Source organism: Gavia stellata, chromosome 32, assembly GCF_030936135.1.
Source record: "Gavia stellata isolate bGavSte3 chromosome 32, bGavSte3.hap2, whole genome shotgun sequence".
NCBI lineage: Eukaryota > Metazoa > Chordata > Aves > Gaviiformes > Gaviidae > Gavia > Gavia stellata.
The window spans coordinates 1,291,778-1,308,625 of NC_082625.1; the positions used below are offsets into that span (position 1 = coordinate 1,291,778).

General features: G+C 71.9%; 3 protein-coding genes across 3 annotated transcripts; 2 read left to right on the forward strand and 1 right to left on the reverse strand.

Moving 5' to 3' along the window:
* Positions 1-400: 400 nt before the first annotated feature.
* Positions 401-1,821, reverse strand: GADD45B (growth arrest and DNA damage inducible beta). The gene is made up of 4 exons (XM_059831868.1): positions 1,680-1,821; positions 1,483-1,584; positions 1,023-1,236; positions 401-728 (listed from the first exon to the last, which is right to left on the reverse strand). The coding sequence occupies exons 1-4, from the start codon at positions 1,715-1,717 to the stop codon at positions 615-617; spliced, it is 468 nt and encodes a 155-aa protein (XP_059687851.1). The 5' UTR covers positions 1,718-1,821; the 3' UTR covers positions 401-614.
* A 4,410-nt stretch (positions 1,822-6,231) lies between these two features.
* Positions 6,232-7,208, forward strand: LOC132319911 (cocaine- and amphetamine-regulated transcript protein-like). Its single transcript, XM_059831941.1, has 3 exons — positions 6,232-6,363; positions 6,872-6,955; positions 7,101-7,208. Exons 1-3 carry the CDS (start codon positions 6,232-6,234, stop codon positions 7,206-7,208), a joined length of 324 nt encoding a protein of 107 aa, XP_059687924.1.
* A 1,047-nt stretch (positions 7,209-8,255) lies between these two features.
* Positions 8,256-16,327, forward strand: MAP1S (microtubule associated protein 1S; the record flags this gene model as incomplete). Its single annotated transcript, XM_059831619.1, has 9 exons — positions 8,256-8,346; positions 10,771-10,872; positions 11,535-11,617; positions 11,744-11,884; positions 12,433-13,203; positions 13,267-14,844; positions 14,905-15,676; positions 15,823-16,040; positions 16,146-16,327. Coding segments are annotated over 9 exons (3,912 nt in total), but the record flags the coding sequence as incomplete, so codon positions are not given.
* Between the last annotated feature and the right edge of the window lie 521 nt (positions 16,328-16,848).

Below are 16,848 nucleotides of genomic sequence, written 5' to 3' on the forward strand. Positions count from 1 at the left end.
CAGAGCAGAGGGAGGCAGAGGGCCGTGACATTAAACCTTTTATTGCAAATAAGGATTTGTCTTAAATCGGTGCAAGAACAGACTCTGGCCCAGATCCAGATCAGGGTCTCCGAGTGGCTCGAGTGCAAAAACCGACACTGGTGTCGCAGGTCCACCACCGCCGACGGTAACTCATCCCTTGGGAAAAGCAGTTCGCTTCCAGAAATCCGTCCCTCTGCAGTCCACGCCTCCATAGAGTCACAGATGCCGAAAAGAAAAAAATAACCCAACAAGTCTCCGTCTCCTCCCCGCGCTCCGCAGCGCCCGTCCCGGGGCTCCTCGGCACGCTCCCACGCTCCCCGCGGCCAAGCGCAACTCCTTGGCACGGCTCCGGCGTGCTCTGGCCAGCGTCCCACCGGGCTGCCGGCATGGCACGGCCGCCGCTCGCCTCCTTCCCATGCCCACCGGTGCGGCCGGCCTGCTCCTTTCTCCTCTCCGGTTAAAAAGAAAAATAAAGTCGGTGGGTGTTTGGGTTCGTGTTTTTTAACTGGCCGGTTCTCCTTCCTTTTCCTGCCGTTTTATTTTTTTTTCCTCCTCCTTCTCCAGGTACAGAGCCGGGCATCGGCCGGGCCGGCTCAGCGCTCCTGCAGACAGACGTAGGGCACCCACTGGTTCCTGTCGCGGCTCTCGGCGCAGTAACTGGCCACCTCCGCCAACCCTTGGCTCTTCCAGGCGTCCGTGTGCGGGTTCTGGGGAGCAGAAGCACGAGGTCAGTGCCACCATCGCCACCGTTGCATGGCCCTAGGTGTGTGCCCCCCCCATGTGCCACCATCGCCGCTCTCGCATGGCCTTGGGCGCGTGTCCCCCCATGCGCCGCCGTCCCCACCGACGCGTGGCCCTGGGCACACGTCCCCCCCATGCGCCGCTGTCGCATGGCCCTGGGCGCGCATCCCCCCCACCCACGGCCGCCCCGTCCTTGGCGGGGTGCCCGGCGTGAATCACGGGGCCGCCGGTGCGTGGCCGTGCCTCACCGTCCCGCTCACCGTGACTAAGAGGCAGTGGAGGTCGCGGGGCTCGGCGGCCGGCTCGGGCTCGCCCAGGATGGCGGCCAGGCGCTGCATGCCCGAGACGCGCAGGATGTGGATGTCGTTGTCGCAGCAGAAGGCCTGGATGAGGGTGAAGTGGATCTGCAGAGCGATGTCACCTTCGTCCTCCTCGTCGGTGGCCAGCACGCACAGCACCACGCTGTCGGGGTCCCTGCGGGCGCACGCGGGGTCAGCGGGGTGGGGGCCCGGTGGGGACGGTGCAGCTCCCCACCCCGGAGCTGGCACACGCGTGGGGCACCGACACCCGTGTCACCGGGGGCACCGTCCCGCGGGGATGGGGGGCAGCCCCCCCCCGCCCAGACCCTTTGGCAAGACCCGGCCCTGCGCTAACCCCCCCTCGGGGCTGGACCCCCCCCCGGGACCCGCGTGGGTGCCCCCCCCCCCCCGCGATACTCACACGTTCATCAGTTTGGCGGACTCGTAGACCCCCACCGTGAGCCGGTCCTGCCGCTGCGCCGCCACCAGCACCCGCTCCACCGCCTCGCCCACCGCCTGCATCCTGCGGGAGGGGGAGAAAGGAGCCGGTGAGCGGCGGCGACAGCGACAACGACAGCACCGGGTCCCCCCCCCCAGCCCCGGGGCCGCCGCACTTACTTGCTGCTGTCGCAAGGCACCAGCTCCTCCAGGGTCATGGTGCAATTGTAATCCGGGGCGGGCGCCCAGGGGGAAGGCAAATCCCAGCAGCGGTAATCCCGAGAGCGGCGGCGGCGGCGCTGTCGCGGTGCTGTCGCGGTGCTGTCGCTGCTGCAGCGCGATCGCTCTGAGCTGCGGCCGCGCCCGGCGCCGCCTTTTATAGCCTCCCGCCGCGGGGCGGGGCGTCGCGCGGCGCCCCCGCTTGGCCCATTGGCTGGCCCGGCACCAAGGGACGGGCGGGCGACGCGGGGATTGGACGCCGCCGGCGGGTCCCACGTGGGGATGAGGCGGTGCGGGGGGGCGCGCGCGGGGAAACCCCCGCCCAGAAACTCTCCCCCCCCCCCCCCCGCCCCGGGGCCGTGCGGGGACCGGGGCTGCACCGGGGGGTCCGATCGTGCACCGGGAGCAGCACCGGGGGGTCTGTCCGTGCACCGGGGGGTCTGTCCGTGCACCGGGGGGGGTCGGTCCGTGCACCGGGAGCAGCACCGGAGGGTCCGTCCGTGGACCGGGGTGTGCACCGGGGGGTCGGTCCGTGCACCGGGAGCAGCACCGGGGGGGTCCGTCCGTGCACCGGCGGTCGCTCCATGGACCGGAGGGTCGGTTTGTGCCCTGGGGGCTGCACCGGAGGGTCCGTCCGGGGGGTGCACCGGGGGGTCTGATTGTGCACCGGGGGCGGCACCGGGGGGGTCTGTCCGTGCACCGGAGGGTCCGCCTGTGGACCGGGGGAGGGACTGGGGGGTCCGACTGTGCACCGGGGGCGGCACCGGGTGGTCGGTCCGTGCACCGGGGGTCGCTCCATGGACCGGGGGGTCGGTCCGTGCACCGGGAGCTGCACCGGAGGGTCCGTCCGTGGACCGGAGGGTGCACCGTGGGGTCCGATCGTGCACCGGGGGCGGCACCGGGGGGGTCTGTCCGTGCACCGGCGGTCGCTCCATGGACCGGGGGGTCGCTCCGTGCCCCGGGGCTCTGCCCGTTGACCGGGGGCTGCAACCGGGGGGAGGCCATTCGTGCACGGGGGCGCGGGGGAAGCTCGGTCCGTGCACCGGGACTTGTCACGGGTGGGTGGGGGGGGGCGGCCCGGTGCGCTCAAAGCCGGGGAACGGGGACACGCGCCGGGACCTCCGTGCCGCCGGGCGGGCGGCGGGGGGGGCGGGGGGGGCCGGGCCGCGCTCCGGGGCTGCGGCGGGCGGCGGCTGCCACCTGCCGGGACGGCGTGTCCCGGGCTCTGCCGCCCCCCCCGGCGCTGCCCACGCGTGTGCACCGGGGCTGCGCACCTTCCGTGTCCCCCCTCGGTCGCCCCGTCTCGGTCCCCGGGACTCGCTGCGGCGGGGCCGGGCCGGTGCGTGTCCCCGGGACCGCGGGGTCGGGGGGCGCGCACCCGCCGTGCCTCAGTTTCCCCCGGCCGCGCGTGCCGCCTGGCCGTGTCCCCGCGTCCCGTGTCCCCACGCTGCTACGCGCCCCTGTACTCCTCCCCCGACCCCCCCCCCCGTGTCCCCGTCCTCCCTTAGCGCCCCCCCGTGTCCCCGCGCCGCCGAGCACCGCCGCAACTCGTTGCACCGGTGGCCGCATCCGTCCCGCACACCGCCCGCCAGCAGGGGGCGGGAGAGGCAGAGGCGGCGCTCTGCTCGTCCTCTCTCTTCCCCCCTTCGCACGGCCTTCTGGGAAGTGTAGTCGCAGCACGCCCCGCCCCACCCGCGCCGCGGGGGAACGGGACTACATTACCCAGAGGGCGTCGCGACGGCGGGTGGGCGGGGCTGGGCAGCTGCGGGCGGGGCGCGGGGCCACGTGCGGGCGCGGGGGTGGTGCCGCCCGCGCCGGGCCATGGCCGAGAGCGCCTGGGGGCCGCGGGTGGGCACCGGGACGGGACCGGGGAGGGCGGACCGGCGGGGGAGCGGGCTGGGCGAGCTGAGGGTGAGCTAGAGCGGGGCCTAGAGCGGGGCCGGGGGCCACCGGACCGACACTGGGGGCCACCGGGCCGGGACCGGACCGGCACTGGGGGCGACCGGCACCGGACCGGCACTGGGGGCCACCGGACCGGCACCGGACCGGCACTGGGGGCCACCGGACCGGGCTGGGGGCGACCGAACCGGGCTGGAGGGTCTGGACTAGCCCGGGTCGGGTCGGGGACCGGACCGGCGGCGGGAGGGGGTCTCGGCGCCCCGGTCCAGCCGGTGTCCGGGACGGGACCGGGATGCTCCGCCGGTGCCGCAGCCCCCGGCCCGCTCCGTGACGCCGCTTTCGCTGCTCGCAGGGTCCCGACCGCGCCGGCTCCGACGCGGGGCTCCCCCCCCCGGCGGGGGGCCCGTCCTCGGGGAAGGCGGCGATCCCGGGGGGTGCCCCGCTCCGCTCCCCCCGGGCCCCCCCGGGCGAGGGGTCGGACGGCGACTCCGAGACCCCCACCTCGAGCGTGACCCCCAGCGAGGAGGAGGAGGAGGAGGAGGAAGGCCACCAGGTGAGCAAGCCATGTCCCCAACCCCCGTGGGATTTGGGGTCCACGCTGTCCCCCCGTGCCCCCCCAGGCTGCCCCCCCCGCCCCGTCTCCCCGCAGTGGAGGGTGGGCGATGCCTGCCGCACCGCCTGGCCGGGGGACGGGCTGCTGTACCCCGCCCGGCTGCGGGCGCTGGACCCCGCCACCGGCACCTGCCTGGTGGAGTTCGACGGCTACGGCACCACCGAGGAGCGGGCGCTGGCCGATCTCCTGCCCCCCCGCCCCGGGCCCCGGGGGGTGAGCCAGAGCCCCCCCTCATCGTGGGAGCTGCCCCCGGGCGCGGGGAGGAGGAAGGGCGAGCGGGCGCCCCGCTCCCCCCGGCCCCCCGAGGTGAGTGCCCGCCATCCCCCCGGCCTTGGGGTGCCCTCCGCCGCCCCCCCGCCCCCCAACCAATGGGCTGGGGGTGCTGGTGGCAGGTGATGCCCCCCCCGTGGCCCCCCGCCCCGCTGCACGCCATCCGGGAGGAAGAGGAGGAGGAGGACGCCTTGGCCGCGATGCTGATGGCCTGGTACATGAGCGGGTACCACACCGGCTTCTACGTGGTATGGCGGGGTGCGAGGGGTGAATGGGGGGGGGGGAAGGAGGGGGTCTCCCCCCATGACCCCCCCGCTCCTCTGTGCCCCAGGGCCTCCGGGAAGGCCGGGCGGAGGCTGCCGAGCCCCCCCCGAGGCCGGGCCGCAGGCAGAAGAAGCCCCCACGCAGCTAGGAGGGCAGGTGGGTTTGGGGGGCCGGGCCCCCCCTCACCGTGCTCCCCGGCAGGGCCCCGCTCTCGCATCACCACCCTGCCGGGGGGGGACCTGGGAGGGCTGCGGGACAGGGGGGGACCCCACAGGGATGCTGCGGGTCGGGGGGACCTCCCCGGGGACACAGGGGGACCTGGGAGGGCTGCGGGACAGGGGGGGACCCCACAGGGATGCTGCGGGGCGGGGGGACCTCCCCGGGGGCACAGGGGGACCTGGGAGGGCCGTGGGATATGAAGGGACCCCACAGGGATGCTGCGGGGCGGGGGGACCTCCCCGGGGACACAGGGGGACCTGGGAGGGCTGTGGGACAGGGGGGGACCCCACAGGGATGCTGTGGGGCTGGGGGACCCCCCAGGGACATGGGGGGACCTGGGAGGGCTGTGGGACACGTGGACCCCACAGGGATGCTGTGGGGCTGGGGGACCCCATGGGAACGCTGGGGGACTTGGTGTGGCTGTGGGACATGGGGACGGGTGGCCTGGGATACCCCATCGCCCCTTTCCCGCTGCTCACCCCTGTCCGCTCCCCTCCAGCTGGATCCGGCCCCCCGCGCCCCACCGGAGGGGCAGCCGTGGGGCAGCACTGCGCTCCCGCTCTCCCCTTGCTTCCGGAGGGGTCCCCCCCCGGGGGTCCTGGCTGCAGCCTTCCTCCGCCCCGGCCGGCTCTGCATCAGAGCCCTGGCCCGGGGGGGGCTGCAGCACCCCTCCTGTCCCCCTGTCTGTCCCCCCCGTCTGTCCCCTCCTTTGGAATAAAGCTGTTTGTGAGACCTGTGTGCCAGCCTGTCTGCACCGGCCCCGGAGGGACCCTGGGCTCTGCCAGCGCCGTGCCGGCAAGTGGACGCGCCGGGATGAGCCGCACCGCAGCCGTGTTTGCTCAGGGAATTGGCAGCGGCCTCTGCCTCGCTGCGGGGCTGGGGGGGCTCAGCCCCGGGGGGGGCTCTGTGCCCGCCGGCTCTCAGGCTGCCTCGGCTGGACGTGGCGCTGACGTACGTCTCGCCGGCTCCTGTACGTCCCGCCGGCTCCTGGCCGCTGGCTCGGGGCACGTGTGTCCCAGGGGATGCATCTCCCCCGGACGCGTCCTCCCCACCCGTCCAGCTTGATGTCAGCAGCGAGGTTTGGGGGGGGCACGCACCCGCTGGGTACTCGCTCCCCATCTGCGTCAGCGGGTGTTTGCCCACCCTGGTGACCCTCGGTGGGCTCAGGGGGGGTGGCAGAGGGGCTTATAAAGCTGGCTGAGCCGGGTGCATCCGTCAGCATCCAGGGACGCATCCGGCACTGGGAGCATGGAAAGCGCTTGGCTCTGCCTGCTCTGCCTGGCTGGCTCCGGCCTCATCCTGCCGGGCACTGCGGAGCCGCTGCTGGGGCTCCAGCCGGCCGAGAGCCTGCCCGGACAGAGCCAGGAGGAGACGGAGCTGGTAAGGGGCTGGGCACCGGGGCCCCCAGCAGCCCCTGGGTGCCTTGGGGTGCTCTGTTTTGGGGACTGGTTCTGGCCGTGCCGGGGGATCCCTGGGGCATCGGGGAGGGGGAGCCTGAGACCTTGCCACCGGTTTTCTGCCGCTGCTCTGGGGCGCTCAGGGGGTTCTGGGGTGCTCAGGGGGTTCCGGCAAGGGGAGACACTACGCCGGGTGGGAGCAGGTGGTGGGTGCTGGGGAGGGGCTGTGGGGCTGCACCCGGGGGGGTGGGATGCGCTCCGAGCCCCCGATCCTGCCACAGCCCCGATTCCCCTCCGGCAGGGACCTACCCTGAGCCAGGCACGGGGGGCTGGAGCCGTGGTTACATCCTGGGGTGCAACTTGTGGGTATGGGTGCTGCTCATGGGTGGGGCAGGATCTGTCACCAGCATCCTAGGGGGCTTGGGGTGACATGGAGCCGGAGCCCCGGGCATCCCCGGGGACTCGGGGTGACACGGTGCTGTCTGCGGCAGGTCGAGGCGCTGCAGGAGGTGCTGGAGAAGCTGGGGACCAGCGAGCTGCCGGTGGTGGAGAAGAGGCTGAGCTGGGTGCCCTCGGTATGGCCGGGCTGGGGGGCGGTGGGTGCTCAGCCCTGGGTGCTCGGCGGGGGTACCAAACCCCCTGGCCAGCACCGGGGTTGGACCCTTTGGGTGCCAGTTGTGGGGGGTCCAGCCCCAGGGGCTGACGGGTGCCGTCCCGCAGTGCGAGCCCGGGGAGCCGTGCGCGGTGCGGAGGGGGGCACGCATCGGGAAGCTCTGCAGCTGCCCCCGCGGCACCGCCTGCAACTTGTTCCTGCTCAAGTGCTCCTAAGGGACATCGGGGACATCGGGGACGCTGCCACCCGCCGGGACGCTGCTGGCCCAGGCCGTGCCCTGTGCGGCGACGGGGGAGCCGTGGGCCCCCAGCCCCTTCCCGCAGCGGGACGCGCTCCTGCTCTCCCCCAGCTCCAGCCAGCGAGCGCCTGGACCTGCGTGCACAGCACCCTGGCACCCTTGGGTGCACAGCACCCTGGCACCCTTGGGTGCCCAGGATGGGGGGGCTGTGGGTGTCCAGGGTCACATTAAATGACTTGGATTCACGCCTCTTGCCTGCTTTTTGGGGGGTATCTGGGGGTGTCAGCACCCCTCTGCCGCTGGGCACGTGTCCTGGGGTGCTGGGCAGGGTGGGTGCCATCCTGCTGTGGGTGCACCTGAGGTTGGGGTGGGGGAGCGGGAGGGGGGGGGGCCGCTGCCGGGGGGTCACGGGGGGGCTCCCCTGTGAAGGGGTTTGGGAACGGAGGGTGGGGGGACGCGAGGGGCTGCAGGGCCCGGCCCAGCAGCCGAAGCAGGCCCTGCGCTGCACTGCACGACCCCTGCGCTGCACTGTGCCACGCAGCCCCATCCCGACACTGCATCTCACTGCATCTCACTGCATCACACCCCCCCCACACCCCCCCACAGCTCTGCACTGCACAGCCCCAGCCCCGCGCTGCCTCCCATCGCGCTGCAACGCCCATCCCCAGCTCCGCGCTGGCCTGCGCACCCGCTGCGCTGCGCTGCGCTGCGCTGCGCGGACGGACCCCACCCAGGCCGGCCCCACCCTGCCATTGCCCCTTTAAGACCTCCCCGCCCGCCGCCGCTCGCCCGGTCCCTTTCCCCGCCGCTCCCCCTCCATTGGCCGGCGGTGACATCAGTGGGCGGGGCTTGGCAGCCGTGACGCAGCGGGGGCGTGGCCCGGCGCGGCGCGGAGCGGAGCGGAGCGGCGGGCGGGGGGCGCCGAAGATGGCGGCGGTGGCGGCGCGGGCCGCGGGGGCTGCGGAGGGCGCGGGCCGGGCGGCGGCGGCGGCGGTTCCGGTTCCTCCTCCCGGCCCCGCCGCGGGGCCGGCGCCGCTACTCGCTGCTGGCCATCGTGGGCGGCGGCTGCCACCGGCCCGGCCTGCTGGCCGCCGCGCTGCAGCAGCTGGAGCGAGGTGAGCCCGGGGCGGCGGCGGCCGCGGGGGTCCCGGCGCTGCCCCGGGGTCGGCCCGCGGGCCTGGCCCTCTCCCGCGCATGATGCTCCGGGCTCTGCCCCGCGCCCCCCCGGATCCGCCCCCCCGGAGCTACCCCGGGGTCGGCCCCCCCCACCCCACCCCGGGCCCTCCCGGTGTGCCCCCTCCTGCCCCGCGTCTCCAGGATCTGGACCCCCAAGCTCTGCTCTCTCCCCAGCCCCAGACCCCCAGCATCTGCCCCATCTCCTGCCCCAGAGCCCCAGGATCTGCCCCCCTAAACCCCCAGGAACTGCCCCCCAAGAGCCCCAGCATCTGCCCCCTCTCCTGCCCCAGACCCCCCAGGAACTGCCCCCCCCCCAGACCCCCAGGATGTGCTCCCTCTCCTGCCCCAGAGCCCCAGGATCTGCCCCCCTAAACCCCCAGGAACTGCCCCCCAAGACCCCCAGCATCTGCCCCCCCTCCTGCCCCAGAGCCCCAGGATCTGCCCCCCTAAACCCCCAGGAACTGCCCCCCAAGACCCCCAGCATCTGCCCCATCTCCTGCCCCAGAGCCCCAGGATCTGCCGCCCCAGGATCTGCCCCCTTTCCTGCCCCAGACCCCCCAGGATCTGCCCCCCCCCCCCCCAGACCCCCAGGATCTGCCCCCTTTCCTGCCCCAGACCCCCCAGGATCTGCCCCCCATAACCCCCAGGATGTGCCCCCCCCCCCTGCCCCAGCCCCTCAGGATCTGCCCCCCCCCAGACCCCCAGGATGTGCTCCCTCTCCTGCCCCAGACCCCCCAGGATCTGCCCCTCTAAACCCCCAGGAACTGCCCCCCAAGACCCCCAGCATCTGCCCCATCTCCTGCCCCAGAACCCCCAGGATCTGCCCCCCCCCCAGACCCCAGGGATGTGCTCCCTCTCCTGCCCCAGACCCCCCCGGATCTGCCCCCCCCCCCCCGACCCCCAGGATCTGCCCCCCATAACCCCCAGGAACTGCCCCCCAAGACCCCCAGCATCTACCCCCTCTCCTGCCCCACACCCCCCAGGAACTGCCCCCCTAAACCCCCAGGATCTGCCCCCCCTTCTGCCCCAGACCCCCCAGGATCTGCCCCCCCCCAGACCCCCAGGATGTGCTCCCTCTCCTGCCCTAGACCCCCCAGGATCTGCCCCCCTAAACCCCCAGGATCTGCCCCCTTTCCTGCCCCAGACCCCCCAGGATCTGCCCCCCATAACCCCCAGGATGTGCCCCCCCCCCCGCCCCAGCCCCTCAGGATCTGCCCCCCCCAAGTGCTGCCCCTGCTTCCTGTCCCTGTGACCTGTCCCCCCCCCCCCAGACCTTGGGGATGTGCCCCCTCTCCCCCTGGGGTCTGTCCCCAGGCTCCGGGCCTGCGCGGGGACCCCTGTGACCTGTCCCCTCCCCTTGTCACCACCTGGGACCTTGCCCGGTACAGCCGTGGGGGCAGATGCTGGGCTGGCTGGGGGGGGGCCACGCTGTGGGGACCCCCGTTCAGCCCCTGCTCCCATCTCCTGCTGCCCGCTCCCCCTGAGCTGTGGCTGGAGCTGGGGGGTCTTTGGGGCCGTGGCAGCGGAGCACCCCTGCGCTGGAGCAGGTCCCCCAAATCATGGGGGGGGACACACGTGTTGCCAGGACTGCCGTGTCCCCCCTCCTCATGGGACCCAGCACCCTGCGAAGGCAGGACCGAACCCCGCTGGCCCCAAGCAGCGAAACCGCCCGAAAACGGCCCCAGCCCTCGCCCGGCGCCTTGTGCAAAATTTGTGCAACCCCCTGCAGCCGCCCTGCGCCGAGGCCCGGCCGTCTTACGCCATCGCCCGCCGGTTTGCCGGGCCGTTAGCGGGGAGCGGTTGTGGCCACACTTGGTCGGCCGCCGCGGTGGGGGGCTGGCAGCCCCCCACAGATCCCCCTGTGGGGTCCTGAAGGGGTTGTGGGTGTTTTGGGGCTGCGCCTTGGGGTTCCTGACCCAGCTCTGGGAGCCGGGAGCACCCGCACCAGTGCCGGCAGGAGTGCCGCGCGTGCCGAATCCTCCGGCACCGTTAATTCCTTTAATTGCCGCCTTTGAAGAGGTGCCGGCAAGGTGCACCCATCGCCCCAGGCGCCCGGGTTTTGGGTTGGCAGAGCCAGTGCCGCCGTGAGTCACCGTGCAAGGTGCTCGCCCGCCGGGCAGCCGGTCGGTGCATTGGCCTCTCGCCGGGGTCCTGCTGGGCTTGGGGACCCCCGGGATGTCCCCAAAGCCACCAGGTTGGCACGGCTGTGTCTTAGGGCAAGGTAGGAGGGGGGACAGTCCCCACCGTGCTGCTTCTTGCATAAACCAGTGCCGTGTGGGTGCTGCGGTGTGGGGGCACGGTGCGGGTGGGTGCTAATGGGGCTGAGCCCTCCCTCTTCTTTTTTTGTCCTGCCCCCCCCAAAGGAATCCGCTCCTGGGACATCGACCTGTGCTCCTGCAACCTGGACGAGCAGCTGAAGCTCTTCGTGTCCCGTCACTCGGCCACTTTCTCCAGCATCGTGAAAGGTAAAAAAGGGGACACCCCCCCCCAGCGGTGTTTAATTTGTGGGGTGTGGGAAACCCCCCCAATCCAGCTGGGGGGGTGGCGGGGAACAGGCTTTGCTTTGTGGTGCCCCCACGGGCAAGCCCCGTGATCCCCCACGTGAGAAACGGCTTCCTTCGTCCATCCGGGAGTGGGATGCGGTTTCCCTTGGAAAAAAGGGAAAGGAGAAGATAGAGCTGGGAATGCCGGGGCCGCTCCGGTGTCTCTTCCCCACCGTGTCCCCTTGTCACACTGGTGGGTCACCCCCCTGGCAGGGGGGGGGCCGTGGGAGGTGGTCGGGTCTCCTGTGGGTGGGTGCAGCTCCGAGACCCCCCTGGGAGCACCCAGGGCTTGCCGCGGTCCCCGGGGGGGGGCAGAAGGGGCTCCCCCAGCCTGTCCCCCCTCTTTCCTCCCCTCCCTGCGGCAGGAAGGATGCGGGAAACGTGTCCTTTGGCTCAGCGGATCCGCTGGCCCCCGCGGTGTCCGGGAGCGGGACAGTGGCTGTCCCTCTTCCGCGGGGGAAGTGGGCAGGCGCTGGCCCTGCTGCTCTGTGTCCCCCCCCATCCCACTCCCACGGGATGAGGCCAAACTGGGGTGCAGCCCCGTTGTTCTGGCGAGGGCGGGTGTCAGCCCTCGCTCCCCGCAGGTCAGCGGACCCTCCACCACCGGGGAGATGTGCTGGAGACCCTGGTGCTGCTCAACCCTTCCGACAAGTCCCTGTGCGACGAGGTGAGCCCAAGGGGGACGGGGGACGTGGCTGTGGCCCCTTCGGAGCCGCTGGCAGGGGGGTGCCGTGGGATGGAGGCCGGTGGCATCCTCACGTTCCCTCTGTCCTCATGTCCCCTCCGTCCTCAGCTGCGAAACCTCATCACGGACGTGTCGCAGCACAAGCTGCTGGTGTTCGCGGGGCCCTGCGTGGAGGAGACGGGGGAGCTGATGCTGCAGACGGGCAGCTTCTCCCTGCGGGATTTCATCCAGATCTTCACGGACAAGGAGGTGCGGTGCCGGGGAGGGGAGCTCGGCTGGGGGACCCCCGGGGAGGAGCTGCCTGCTTCCCCCCCAGCTCCCAGGCCTGGCTGCTGGTGCGCAGGGGGGGGGCCGTGGGCCGGCGCTGCCAGAGCAACTGTCTGCTCACGTTCTGCGGCGTCTCGGCGGGGAGCCGGGCACGGCGGTGGTGCGAGCGGGAGGCTGGACCAGCTGTCTGCTCCGCAGGCAGCCGCGCTGCCTCTCCTGCCGGCACATCACTCCCTCCGTGGGGCTGGGGAAGGGGCAGCGGGGCTGGGGGGGCGATCGGCTGCACCCTGGCCCTGAGCCGCAGCTGGGGGTGGCTGTGAAATGGGGGACCAGCCCCCCCCGGGCATCGTGCCGGCAGCTAGCACCAGGTACAGGGAGTGGGATGGGGCTGCGGGAGCCCCCGGGGAAGGGGTGCCCTGTGCTTGCCGAGGGAGGGGGGTGCTGAGGCAGAGCACCCCCTGGGCTGCCCCAGCTCTGGCCCTGGGTGCCCCATCCTGCCTGAAGCTCCGTCTGTCCCCGTCCCCTCGCAGGTAGGGGAGATCCTCAGCTCCGCAGACCCCTCGGCCAAGGCCAGGCTGACCATCAGCTGCCCCGACTTCGGGGAGTGGAGGGACTCGGGCCTGGACCATCACAACCTCCAGGACTTCATCGAGCTGCGCTACAACCCGGGCTGCATCCTGCCGGAGATGGAGGGGCTGGAGGAGTTCATGGAGTACCTCTCGGAGTCGCTGGAGCCCCAGTCCCCCTTTGACCTCCTCGAGCCCCCCACCATGGTCGGCTTCCTCAAGCTCTCCAAGCCCTGCTGCTATATCTTCCCGGGCGGGAGAGGGGACTCGGCTTTCTTTGCCGTCAACGGTTTCAACGTCCTGGTCAACGGAGGCTCCAACCCCAAGTCGTCCTTCTGGAAGCTGGTCCGGCACCTGGACCGCATCGACTCCATCCTGGTGACGCACGTGGGCACGGACAGCTTGCCCGGCGTCAACAGCCTGCTGCAGAGGAAGCTGGCCGAGCTGGAGGAGGATCCGTCCCAGAGCTCGCAGGGCAACGGGGACTGGGCGAAGAACCTTATCTCTCCAGAGCTGGGTGTTGTCTTCCTCAACGCCTCCGAGAAGCTGAAGGACATTGAGGGCAACTCCCGGGTGCTGAAGAGCTGCGACGAGGCTGCCCTGACCCTGCACTACCTGGAGAAGCTGGGCATCTGTCCCAACCCGCTGGCCCGGGACAGCGGACCCCGCGCAGAGCCCACCGTCCTCTTCCAGAAGATGGGAGTGGGCCGGTTGGACATGTACGTTCTGAACCCCGTGAAGGGCACCAAGGAGCTGGAGTTTCTCCTGCAGCAATGGTCAGGCAACAGCTACCCCAAGGAGCAGGACTTGCCCCTGCAGTGCTTGACCTCCGTCTGCGCCCTGCTTGTCTGGCACCCCGTCAGCCCCTCCGAGAAGATCATCCGGGTCCTGTTCCCCGGCTGCACCCCCCAGGGCCGCATCCTGGAGGGGCTGGAGAAGGTGAAGCACCTGGAGTTCCTCAAGCATCCCGTGGTCACCAAGAATGACTTGAAGGGGCCGTCGGTGCCCCAACCTGAGAAGCCGCTCAAGCAGAGGAGGGCAGAGAGCAAGGAGAGCCTGAAGTCGGCTTCCAAGCTCAGCCTGGCGGACAGCGGGGCGCCAGCGCCAAAGGAGAAGGCTCCATCAAAGGTGGAGAGGAAGGAGGTGAAGGCGGGGACCAAGGAGAAGCCAAAATCCCTGGGGGAGACAGCCAGAGTGGGATCGGAAGAGGAGAAAGCCAAGGATGCTCGGGCCAAGCTGGATTCTTCGACGGAGAAGCTGAAGGTGGATGCGAAGCCGAAGCTGAGCAAGGAGAAAGCGGTGCCCAAGAAGGAGCCCATCCTCCGGAAAGAGGAGAAGAAGCCGCTGAAGAAGGACGAGGGGGCTGAGGTGAAGGGGGAGGCCAAGAAGGAGGTGAAGGCGGTGAAGAAGGAGGTGAAGGCTGAGACGCTGCGGAAGGACGCGAAGGAGAGCAAGGCAGAGGCCAAGGCTCCTGCCAAGACCCTGGCCCGGAAGACGCCGGTCCTGGAGACCCGCAAACCCCTGGCCAAGGCCGGCAGCATCAAGAAACCCCCCCTCAAGAAGGAGCCGGAGAAGCCCAAGGCCAAAGCCCCCCGGGAGGCAGGCGGCAGGAAGGAGCCGGGGACGTCGGACGGCTCCAAGTCCTCCTCCCCCGAGGACATGCTGCCGGAGGCCGAGCGGGGCCGGGGGGCCGCCTCCCCGGGGGCCAGCGGGAGGAGGAGGAAGGAGGAATCGACGGACGAGGGCATCACCACGGCCGAGAGTGAGCCGGAGCCCTCGCCGCTGGAGAACGGCGGGGCCAGGGGACCAGCGGGACCAGGGGACTCATCCTGCCTGGAGAACGGCCTGGAGGAACCCGACAGCCCCCAACGTTTCCGCCACCCAGAGAGCAGCCCTTTGAGAGCCGTCTGCCCCCCCTCGCCCCTGGCAAAGACCCCCAAGAGCGACCGCAGCGTCAACTTCGACCTGACGCCCACCGGGATGCTCAACCACGGCCCCGAGGGCGGCGAGGACGCCTGCGGCAGCTCCGAGGAGAAGACCCTGGAGATGATGTCTCCGGCCAGCTCGGGGCCGGCCAGCGCCGGGCACACTCCCTTCCACCAGTCGCCGGTGGACGATGGCATGGAGGAGCCGGGTGCCGGCACCAACCAGCAGCCAAACCCTTGGCCGCCGGCCGGGGGCAAAGCCTCCCAGGACGGCTCCAGCTCCTCGCAGGAGAAGCAGGCGGGCTGCCTCTCCCTCAGCCCCTTCAAGGATGACGTCCCCGACGTGTCCCCCACCATCACCACGCCCTCGCTGCCGGCCGAGGTGGGTTCCCCGCACTCCACCGAGGTGGACGAGTCGCTCTCGGTTTCCTTCGAGCAGGTGCTGCCCCCCGTCAGCGAGTCCCCGCCGGAGGAGGGCAGGCGGTCCCGGGGGACCGGGGGCACGCCGGAGCCGGAGGCCACCAAGAGTGGGTTGTCACTGCCGCTACGGCCCTGCCACCACCCGCCACGGGCTGACGGTGACATGGTGCTGCGGCCCGGCCGCCGCTCCGACTCGCCCCACGACGTGGACCTCTGCTTGGTGTCACCCTGCGAGTTCGAGCATCCCAAATCGGAGCGGTCGCCCTCGGCTGCCGCGAGCCCCCGGGAGCTGTCAGACAGCGACCCGTCGCAGGAGCTGGTGCAGCCCCAGGGCCGGCCCCGCCAGCCGGCGGGCGAGACGCCCCCCACCTCCGTCAGCGAGTCACTGCCCACCCTCTCCGACTCCGACATCCCTCCGGCCACCGAGGACTGCCCCTCCATCCTGGCTGACGGGCTGGAGTCGGACGAGGACTCGGAGCAGCCCACCCGCGGCATGGCCAGGGCCCGCGACCCGCTGCCGGCCCCCATGAAGGACCCCTGCCCCATCCCCGCCCAGCCCGGCATCTGCATGGTGGACCCCGAGCAGACCCGTGCCGGGAAGAAGGAGCCCCCCGGCAAGGTGAAGAGGACCCTCTCCCGCGTGGGCTCAGCAGCCCCCACCTCGAGGGCCGAGCCCCCCCGGCACCCCACCCTGGCCCCCAAGGCCAGGGGTCCCGCCAGCTCGGCCCGTGATGTTGGGGACAAGGCCAGGCTGCCCCCCGGGGACAAGAAGGGCCCCTCCGGTGGGGACACCCGCACCCCAGGGACTACCCGCGGCGCTGGAGCCAAGCTGCCGGCGGGAGCTGGCAGGGCGTCACCGGCAGGTATGGGGCTGGGGGGGACGGATGTGGGTGCTCCTGGCTCCGGTGTCCCCGTGCCGGAGCAGCTCCGAGGCACCGCTGGTGCCGTGCAGTGGGGTGGGGATGTTTGGGGGCTGCTGCTCACAGCTCCCGTACCCCCGTCCTGGCAGGCACACGGGCTGCGGCCCCCCCGGGCCCCCCCGTCTACGTGGACCTGGCGTACCTGCCCGGCTCCTGGAGCGCCCAGACGGTGGATGAGGAGTTTTTCCGGCGCGTCCGTTCCCTCTGCTACGTGGTCAGCGGCGACGACCACCTGAAGGAGGGCATCCTGCGGTCCCTCCTCGACGCCCTGCTCGCCGGCAAGCACCAGTGGGGCACCGACACCCAGGTGAGCCCCCCCGGATACCCGGAGCGGTGGGATCAGCCCCCTCCCGGTGCTGGGGAGGTGGGGGGGTCGCGGTGCGGTGACACGGTGTGGTGGGTGTCTCCGCAGGTGACCTTGATCCCCACTTTCGACTCGCTGGTGATGCACGAGTGGTACCAGGAGACCCACGACCGGCAGCAGGAGCTGGGCATCACGGTGCTGGGCAGCAACAGCACCGTGGCCATGCAGGATGAGACCTTCCCCGCCTGCAAGGTGGAGTTCTGATGGGGGGGCTGTGGCGTGGGCTTCATTCCCACCCTCCTCCTCCTCCGTGAGCCCCCCCTCTCCCTCCCTCTGCACCCGGTGACGGGGCTGCGCCAGCCCCCGGCCACTGTGGCTCGGAGGGGAGGGAGGGGGGGGGTCTGCTGGGGGGCAGAGGGGGTCGTTCCCCCCGCCCGGGGCTGGCAGGGGCTCCCCGGGGACCCCGAACCCACAGCACCCACACGCCGCACCCTCACACACCGCGTGGTTCCCGCATGCCCACGCCGGAGCCGTGCACTCCTCGCTCTGCACCCGCCGCCGTCCCGGGGAGGGGGGTGAGGGACCAGCCGGGGATGGGGTGACCCTGCCTTTGGGGGGGCAGGATCCGCACCCCCCTCCCCATCCAGCAGCGGTGCTGAGCCGTTTCCCGGCGGGCAGCGAGCCCCGACCGTGCTCGACTTAACAGGGTAAATTGTTGTTGTTTGCTGTTCCTACCCCCTCCCTGGACAAGCCACTACTGCCACCCCCCCGGTACCCGCAGCCCTGGCCTTCGGGGGGGGCCAGGTCCCCT